Below are 8,687 nucleotides of genomic sequence, written 5' to 3'. Positions count from 1 at the left end.
AGACTCAGATCTCTGGAGCTACAGCTAGTTCAGAGAGATGGAAGTAAAGTGTGCTTGGGAGCAGAGATCTGGGAGATGCGACTGAACAAACAGGCAGCAGACAGATCACAAAATGCCTTTAGTGTGAAGCTAAGGAGTTTAAACACCAGCCTGAAAGCTATGGGGAGCCCTGAAGGATTTGAACAAAAGCCTGATGTCATCCGCTTTGCATGTTAATAAGATGTCACTGGCAGCAAGCGGAGGCTGGATTAGAGGGGCCCAGCCTGGAGGCCAGAGGACCAGTGTGGAGATTACTGCAGTTGCCTGGGAGAGAGTAGGAGATGAGGCAGTGACTGTGGTGTGGGCATGGAGAGGACAGAGCGGGGGAAGTGAAGAACCTGTGACTGACTGTGTTGGACCCCTGGGAGGTGCTTTGTAAAGACGTGTTGATTTAATGAATGAATTATAGCCGAGTCCAGACTGTACAGCTGAGCCCTTCTGGTTATCTGTGGCACAGATGAAGTGGTGGGGGACGTTTCTTTCCAGCTGAAGGAGAAAGATTTACCAGGAAGAGAGAGAGACACGAGAGAGATGGGGGGAAGGCTGGCATCCACCGTTCTGTCTGATGGAGAGAGGGCTCAGGACGGAAGAGGACCAGTAGAATTCATGGAAGACATTGAGGGGCGCTGGGCCCACGCTGGTGCCTTTCAGAGCTGGGTGCAAGCCATCCTCCAGCCCACCCCTTACCCGGTCGTCCAGTTCTGTGGCCGGCTGGGCAGCTTTGGTGTCCTGAAGGATGAGGCCACTTTCCCTGCAGTTCAATGCAGTGCATAGCAGATCACAGCATCAGGGAGGGTGTCACCAGCAAGGGACACCCAGGGCAGTAGAACACAACCCCAAGAAGAAGCATGAGCAGACGGTGCCCAAACATGTGAAAGATACCAACCTCCCTCTCTGGGACTCTCAGAAGTCCTGAAGGAGAATCTGAGGGCAGTGGCTAAAGCTACTGTAATCAGACCATGGTTGTTAATATTACCTTGTGTCTGTAAAGCCCGAGACGTTTGGGTTACAGAATGAATGGACAGATGAGACAAGGCAGGTTTTGCTTGTTCATTTATTAGACATACATTTATTAAGGCTCCATGCTACGCACCATGGGAGATGCTGGGCACACAGTGGTTTACAAACAGCCGATCCCTGCCCCACGGAGCTTCCAGTCTAGCAGTCAGATAACTCAGTCTGAGTCTGTGCTGTTCAGGAAAAGCATGGGATTTGGGGTCTAGTCTATGGGTCATGGGGGGACTATTTGAGGCAGTGACATTTAAACCCAGGCCTGATCAAGAATTCGCAGGTAAAGACAGAGGCTGTGTGGGACAAATCCTGGGCCATCTGGAGGCTGAGAGAAGGCCAGTGGTTCAGGGACATGAAAGAAGAGGACAGGCCCCAGAGGAGGCTGGAGAGGGATCCTGGCAGAGGCCAAACCTGGCAGGGTCACATTAGGACTTCGGGCAGTTGGAAGGAGAGTGATCTGATAAGATTAACTTATTTTACTAATTTCACTCCAGTGTCTGTGTGGGAAATGTATTGGGGGCAAGAAACAATGCAGGGAGGAAAGTATGGAGGAGGACATTGTTGCCTAGGAGGGACAGGAGGCTGGCATGGCTGCGGTGATGAAGTGGTGGAACTTGAAAAATGTATTTTTTTAAAGAATTGAGACAATAAATCTTTTTCACACACTGCTCTTGGTACAGACAGGCAGAAACGTCGACTTTAGACAAGGCAACTGGCGAATATTTTGACAGTGATAATCTGTCCCCACTGTGGGCTGTTTTGCTTGGGGTTGTCGGAGACCCAATAATGTCATGGAGGCCCATGTGCCTGTCTCACTTATTGCCCCCATGTGACGGGTGTCAATTTTATGTTCAAAGATTTCCTAAGAAGCTTTTGCAATGTTTTCTGTAAACTCTGCTCATGTTTAAAACAATTACTATTAGGAAATTCCTGTTTGTCAGAAAGGTGTTTGATTCCTGGTGAAGATGAAGATAAGTCACTGGGCTGTCAAACATGGATGATGTCATAATGACAGCTCGGAATTGGGTCTGTCCCAAAATCAAAGTGACGTATTCATTACCAACGAAGAGAAATGACTGAGTAGCCTCAGAAAAAGAATCCAATTTGATTTTTCTAGCTGTTTAGCTCACTGCCAAGTTTCGCCCTTCCTGCTTGCTCAAGTGCAGACCCCGCCTGCAGCGCCAGGGAGCTGGTTAGAAACGCAGGACTGAAGCGGCTTCTGCATTTTAACAGGGTCCCCAGGCAATTTGCAGGCCCTTGAAATTTTGAGAAGCAGGGGCCTGAGATCATCCCAAGGCCATCTGAAAGTGGGTGGGCAGTGGCAGGTGCCAGATCATTGAAATGCAGTGGTCCTCAGTAAGAGGTTAGCAAAACCCAACTGGTTGAACAGGAACTGGTTTTTCTCTGGAAGTTCCCTGCTCCTAAGTCATGTACAGTGTCACAGCCCAAACCAGACACAATGTGCTGCATGCTAGTTGTGTGGCTGGTGAGAAGTGCTGGGTGGACATTCCCCTGGCTCAGGGGGACAAACTGGGGTAGAGGGGAGAACAACACTAGTGGCCGAGGAGAGCTGAGCTCCTCCTGCTCCTGTTCCCCAGTGGGGACAGTGTGGTCCTTGTCTTCTTGGCTTGGTCCCTACGAGCCCTGTCCTGCCTGTGTGGGAGAAGACTCCACTGCTTTCTTCTGGATTGAGCCACACTGATGAGCAAGGCAGGGCACCTTGATAGAAACACTCCTCCTGCTCCCACGATGGCCCTTTGGAGAGCAAGACACCCTGTTCCCAGAGTTGTGAAAACTGTGCTCACTCGGCCCGCTCATGTGGTCAGCCTCTCCAGGCCAAGGCCCCTGCCAGCGCTGGGGTCCTCCCACTCCCACCTGGGGGCTGGGCCACCGGGCAGAGCAGAGCCATGGCTGTGATGCTGACTTCTTCACGGTGTGTCAAGGCTCGAGATCTAGACCAGAGTCACACCGCGGCTGATCCTCCCACAGAAGCAGACAAACGGATGAAGTTTGTGGGCTGTTTAAAGCATATGGTTTGCAAATACTGTAAAATCAAAGAGTCCTTCTGGCTTTTATTTACCATAATGTTTCCCATTACCTAGCACCAGGAGAGCTGATGAAGGCGCTATGCATTGGCTCCCCTTCTCCTGCTTTGTTTTTCTGGGGTGTCTTTGCTCCTTGCCTTCTTGGGAGTCACACTTTCCCACCTGCCTTGGCCCCTCCCTCCTGTGCTGGCTGCCCCTGGCCTCATCAAGCTCACCCTTCCTGTCCCACTTAGTGTCTTGCCTTGATCCTGCCTTTGCTTCCGAAGGCTGCGGCCTCTCCTCACTCACACTCTGCTTCCCTGGCTGCTTCCAGGCTATTTTCTCTTCCCTCCTGGTCCCCGCCACAGAGTCCCTTTCTTCCCCTTTTTCTCTAAAGGGAACATGGGGATCAGAGAATTGTAGAATCAGAGTCACAAGGGACAGAGCTTACGCTACACCGGCAGTCACTTCTGAGTCAGAAGCTCTCTTTTATCATCTAGAGCACATGGGGTGAGGAGGAGAAACAAAGGAACGGGGCCCCACCGTCCGTGCGCTCTCACCAACACCTTCAACGCCACCCCTTTTTCTCCTGTCTTAGCCCACAGATGCACATGCTCAGGGGGAGCACATCGGGTGCACATCGGCACACACATCGGCACGTGTGTACACATGCATGGGCAGGCGCTCTCTCTTTTTTCCCTCAGTGCCCTCTGCACAGATGTGTTTGCTCCTGGGTTCCACAAAGCAATGCACTTCCTCTCTGGCCAGGTTGATCTGTGTTTCACACCCCCAGGTCGAGCACTAGGACACACGACTCTGGTTTGAGGTGACAAGGGGGGACAGTGATAGTGGGGTTTTCTCCCCAAGTGCAATTTTTGGGAGAGGGAAGGCCAGGAGTGGTCCAACAGTCAGATTGAACAGGGAACTAATTTCAAAGCCTGCTCCCACCCAGGGTCATATTCAATCCATCAATTGATCTATCGATCCCTAGTCAGGCTTCTCTCTGGGCCACTGGGGCAAGATGTCCTCAAACACAGGAATCAAGAAAAAATGAGCAGAGCCTCAAAGAAACACCCTGAAAGCCAGAAAAGAATGATCCTCAAATTCAGCATGGTCAGCCAGGGCTTCTCCAGCACTTTACAGAATCTAAGATGCAGCTTCCTTTGTAGCTGGAGAAACTGAGGTCACGTCCAGGTAAGCCACAGGGAGCTATGGAAAATCCCTCCACCTCACAGCTTCAGCTCCTCACAGAGTCCCATGTTGGAGACGCCCTCTCCAGACAGCCTATGAAAAGATCACCCAAGGAACATTGTTTGGGGAGGATGCATGTGGTGGCTGGGCATCTCCAGGAGGCCAGCCTTGCACAGCGGGGACTCTCCCACGCAGCTGCTCCTGTCCTTGCCCCTGTGAGCTCCTGTTCAGACTTGCTCGGTGCCCGTGGCCGTGGATCAGCTGCACCTTAAATCTTGATGCAGCAGTGCCCACCTCCTGGAGAATGGGAGGAAAGCTGCCCTGCAACCCTCCAGGTGCGTGGGGCTTGCAGGTGAGCTGCAACGTGCCCCACCACGTCCAGCTCCACCCTGCTGTTCTGCGTCCAATGCTGGGGTGGGGCCTGTGCTTGGCTGCTGTCTGGGAAAATTCCCAAACCAGGGAGGAAGTAGGGACAACTCTTGAAGTTCCAGTTCTCCTGCCCGCTGCCCCACTCCCCCACTGCCTTCTGCACTCAATGAGAGGAGCAAAAAAGAAGCACAGATATCACTCTCCATCTGAGTTCCTTTCCATTTCAACCAACCCAATTGCCCATATAAACCAACTCAATTGCCAATAAATTACTATTATAAAACATGGTGTGGATATGCATATACATGTACGCGTGTCTACTGTATGCATGGTATGTAGTTGTGTGGTCCAGTGACACAGCCAGGATACAGGAGAATTTTCCTTGCCCTGCTTTCTTGGGGATAGCTTCAGAGAGAAAGCTTCCGGTCCCCCCAGCAGGGCTCATCTCATCATGGGTGCCACATAATTGGCGGGGAAGAGGCCCAGTTTGTTGTGCAGCCGGCCGGTCCACCAAGATGGGTTGGAGCTGTCCAGAACCTCGACCACCTCTCCGCTGTGGAATCCCAACTCGTCATCCTCCAGGGCCTCAAAGTCGTACAGGGCCCGGGCCCACCGCACGCGCTGTTGGGGAAGCAGAGATGCTTAGCAGCTGCGGGCTGGCCAGCTGGCCTTCAGAGCCACTGTTCTGCAGAGAGCATGCAGTGGTTCCTTGAGCCATGACCTCCACAGAAGCTGACCCCCCGCCACTTAAAGCAGATGGACATGCACAGCCCTGAAGCTACCTCTTGTTTTGTTTTGCTGTTATGCTGGAGAGAGACCAGGGCCTGGCACATGCTAGGCCCCTGCTCCACCCCAGCTCAGTGCTACACCCCAGCCTTGAGGCTCAGCACTTTTATTCACAGAGATGTTTTTCTCTAATGCCCGCAGGGAGTCCCTAACCACTCTCTCTACATTACAAGGAGGTACTTTTATTTTCTTCAAGTGACACACAGAATGGCAAGCCTTCCAGGTGAGTACGATTGAGTCCTGAGTCAAGACAGATCACAAAGATAAAGGCGGATCTCACCCTGCCAGAGTGAGAGGCAAGAAGCCTGGGGACAGGGCTGGGGTTGTAGCTCAGTGGCAGAGTGCTTGTCCAGCCCGCGTGAGGCACTGGGTTCCATCCACAGCACCATGGGGACAGGACAGAGCCAGCCCAACAGCAAGACCAGGAACCCCTGGAGCAGGCACCGCTGGATTCCTTTAGCCCCAGGCCTCACCCCACTCCACCCCACCCCCGGCCCACTTACCCCTGCCAGCTGGAGCTGGGCGGGGTCTGTGTGTCTCCGATGCATGAGGGCTGCATTCACCTCGCTGCCCGCGCCACAGTGCCCATCATTTATGTCCAGGCTGCCTCCACGACGTTCCTAGAGACAGAGGCAACAGAGGATCGTTACCCTCCCGAGCCTTGCTGAGGTGCCATCGACACACCCAGGATACAGGAGAATTTTCTGAGCATGACCATAAACCCTGGATGATGGAGAGAAGGGGAGGGAGGTCAAAGGGACCTTGGATTCTGAAGGCCAAGATGACGGTGGCATTTGCTTGTTCAGTTAAGAAATATTCACTAGGGGAGTCTCATGCTCTCACATAAGAAATGTGTATGTTCTCTTTCCTTAAAAAAAAAAAAAAAGGAGGGGCTGGGGTTGTGGCTCAGCGGTAGAGCGCTTGCCTAGCCCGTAGGAGGCCCTGGGTTCTATTCTCAGCACCACATAAAAATAAATAAAATAAAGGTATTATGTCCAACTACAACTAAAAAATAATTTAAAAAAATGAAATATTTATTAGGTACCTACCTGGTGTCTGGCAGTAGCAGACATCAGGCATATATTGCTAGAAAGAGAAGGTCTCCACTTCCTCGGAGTTCCCATCTAGGGGGGACCTTACACATTGAAGTGCTGTGATCACCCAGAAAAGTCCAGGTCTGCCTGGCTAAATCAGGGGACTTCACAGAGGAGGCCACGCAAGAACTCCAGAAGGACTGGCCAAGGAAGGGCTCTTTGGTCAGAGAACAGCTTCTAAAATGCCACAAAGACAGAGAGAAAATGCAGCCGGGTGCTGGGGTGTGTTTGCATAGGGGAGGGGGAGGTAGCTGATGAGGCTGGCGACTTAGACGCAGGCAGCTCACAAAGGCCATTGTGTGCCCTGCTAAGGAATTTAGGAACGATGCTATCAGACTGTATTGTCCACCTCCGTAAGCCGCCAGAAATCCAATCTGGAACAGGCAGGGGATAAATAAATAAGCAAGCCTCCATTGCAGGTGTTAATCCTTTTTTTCCTTGTGGACTTCTGCAGCCAGATGGGCTAAGGGGCATTAATAGATTTGGAATTCTGCTGATAGGAAAATGAAGCAATTGTTCCCTGAGTCTTCAGGGTAAACGTGTGTGGGGGTGCCTGCGCACGCAGGTGTGGGCATCAGGTGGGGAGCCATTTAGTTTACAGACTTGTTTGCCAACAGCAATGTCCATATTTCAGTCATGGAGTGGGGGCAGGATCTCTTTCATGAGCTCTGTGAGACCCAGGGAGGCTGGGCCAGGCCTGGGATGCTGGAGCCTGGGGAGGGCAGGTCCTCCATGCACCTCACCAGGTGGAACTCCATTCTCTGCAGATACCTGGTGCAAGTGGTGATGCTGTTGGTATCGCTGCGGTGGGGGCTGCGGCCCCGTGGGGTACTGTGGGGGTGGCTGTTGGTGCTGGTGGTATTGTGAGGGAGGAGGTGGGGGGTGGTCCGACAGCTTCCGGTTCATCGAAGGCCGGATTTCTTCCCCCACAGCCCCACTGAGATGCGGGCTGCCCTGGGACCTGCGCTCCAGGCTGTTGCCACGGTGACCCTGGGAGAGAGAACAGAGGTGACCCATCCATCCTCTTCCTGGATCTCCTGGCCCTCTCCCATCTTTCTGGCAGCTTCTAGACTGTGCTCATATAACTTCAAGAATCAGCTGGGGGGGGGGGTGGCAGCTTCGAGACAATGGATGGTTCAGACCTCTACATTCTCAGGTTTTCCCAGTGTTAGGGGTTCCAGGGTCTGGTTGTCAAACTCTTTCCACCTGGTACCCGTTCGATCCTTTTCTAGTGGGTTTGTTTTTCTCGTGTAATCAAGCTTAAATATTCCATTTTACTGACAATGCCACCTTCCCTTATCACATGTTGCCACACTGCTGGACGTCCCGCCCTCCAGATAGGCCCTGCTGTTGACTTTGTGTGATTCTGCACTGTCATTTACAGCCTGGCAATAGAGACCCAAACAGCCGCATTCCAGCAGCACCATGGAAACCAGGCCTGGCACCCGGCATGTCAGGAAGGAGCGAGGCCTGCTACTCCATGCTGTCACCACTCGTGAATCAGAAAGACTTGTTAGTTTTATTTAACAAACAGTTACCCAGAGCCCCAGACTTCGTATATGCTCGCACTTTACAAATATTAATTCATTTAATACAGTTTAATACAATTTAATATGGTCTCTGTTATTCTGAATGGACATCCTAGTAAGTTAATGCCTCTGCCCATTTCCTGGTTGAAATAATGCACAAGGTCTTGGTTAACCTTTGTTTTCCTTTCTGTACTTTGTGTGCACTTGGCGGGAACACCCTTTCCTCCTTTATAGTTCTCAGCCTTAAAAACAGCCAGCAGCTTGGAAGGGAGGGTTTTCTTTACTTCCCTAGCGCACATGTTGCTTTAAAAGTCTCAACACTTTTCAAATAACTAGGCTCAACTAGCCCAGTCAATGCCTCTTTCTATAACACCTGCCTCTTATAACCATGTATTTTCTTTTGAAAAATAGTTTACATATTGCATGTGTGTGTGCACATGTGTGAGAATTCACTCACAGGAGGCAGATAACCTTTCTCTTAATATCTATTATAGACCAGATTCTTAGGCAGGCAAGGCTGCAATTGTATGATATTTCATTCTCACAAGAGCCCAGTGAGGGAGTATTGATGTTCTCCCCATTCTCCAGATGAGAAAACTGATACTCAGAATGGTTTCTTCACTTGATTAGGTAATACAGGTAAG

At 51.4% G+C, this 8,687-nt stretch overlaps 1 protein-coding gene across 2 annotated transcripts in view; it reads right to left on the bottom strand.

Annotated features, from left to right (window-relative positions):
- Nucleotides 1-1,075: 1,075 nt before the first annotated feature.
- The window catches only part of Grap2 (GRB2 related adaptor protein 2), a 65,232-nt gene continuing 57,620 nt past the window's right edge, over nucleotides 1,076-8,687 (bottom strand). For both annotated transcript variants that reach the window (XM_046429508.2, XM_046429509.2), the window contains exons 6-8: nucleotides 7,286-7,504; nucleotides 5,924-6,040; nucleotides 1,076-5,255 (exon numbers count right to left, since the gene is read on the bottom strand). In XM_046429508.2, the coding sequence (XP_046285464.1) occupies nucleotides 5,076-5,255; nucleotides 5,924-6,040; nucleotides 7,286-7,504 (516 nt within the window). In that variant the 3' untranslated portion in view covers nucleotides 1,076-5,075. The remainder of the gene's footprint in view (nucleotides 5,256-5,923; nucleotides 6,041-7,285; nucleotides 7,505-8,687) is intronic.

The sequence above is a fragment of the Marmota monax genome, unplaced genomic scaffold (genome assembly GCF_021218885.2).
Source record: "Marmota monax isolate L192 unplaced genomic scaffold, Marmota_monax_Labrador192_F-V1.1 WCK01_AAM20220418_F8-fsc00051, whole genome shotgun sequence".
Taxonomy (NCBI): domain Eukaryota; kingdom Metazoa; phylum Chordata; class Mammalia; order Rodentia; family Sciuridae; genus Marmota; species Marmota monax.
The sequence above is the reverse complement of the archived record's forward strand: the minus strand, read 5'-3'. Positions and strand labels throughout refer to the sequence as shown.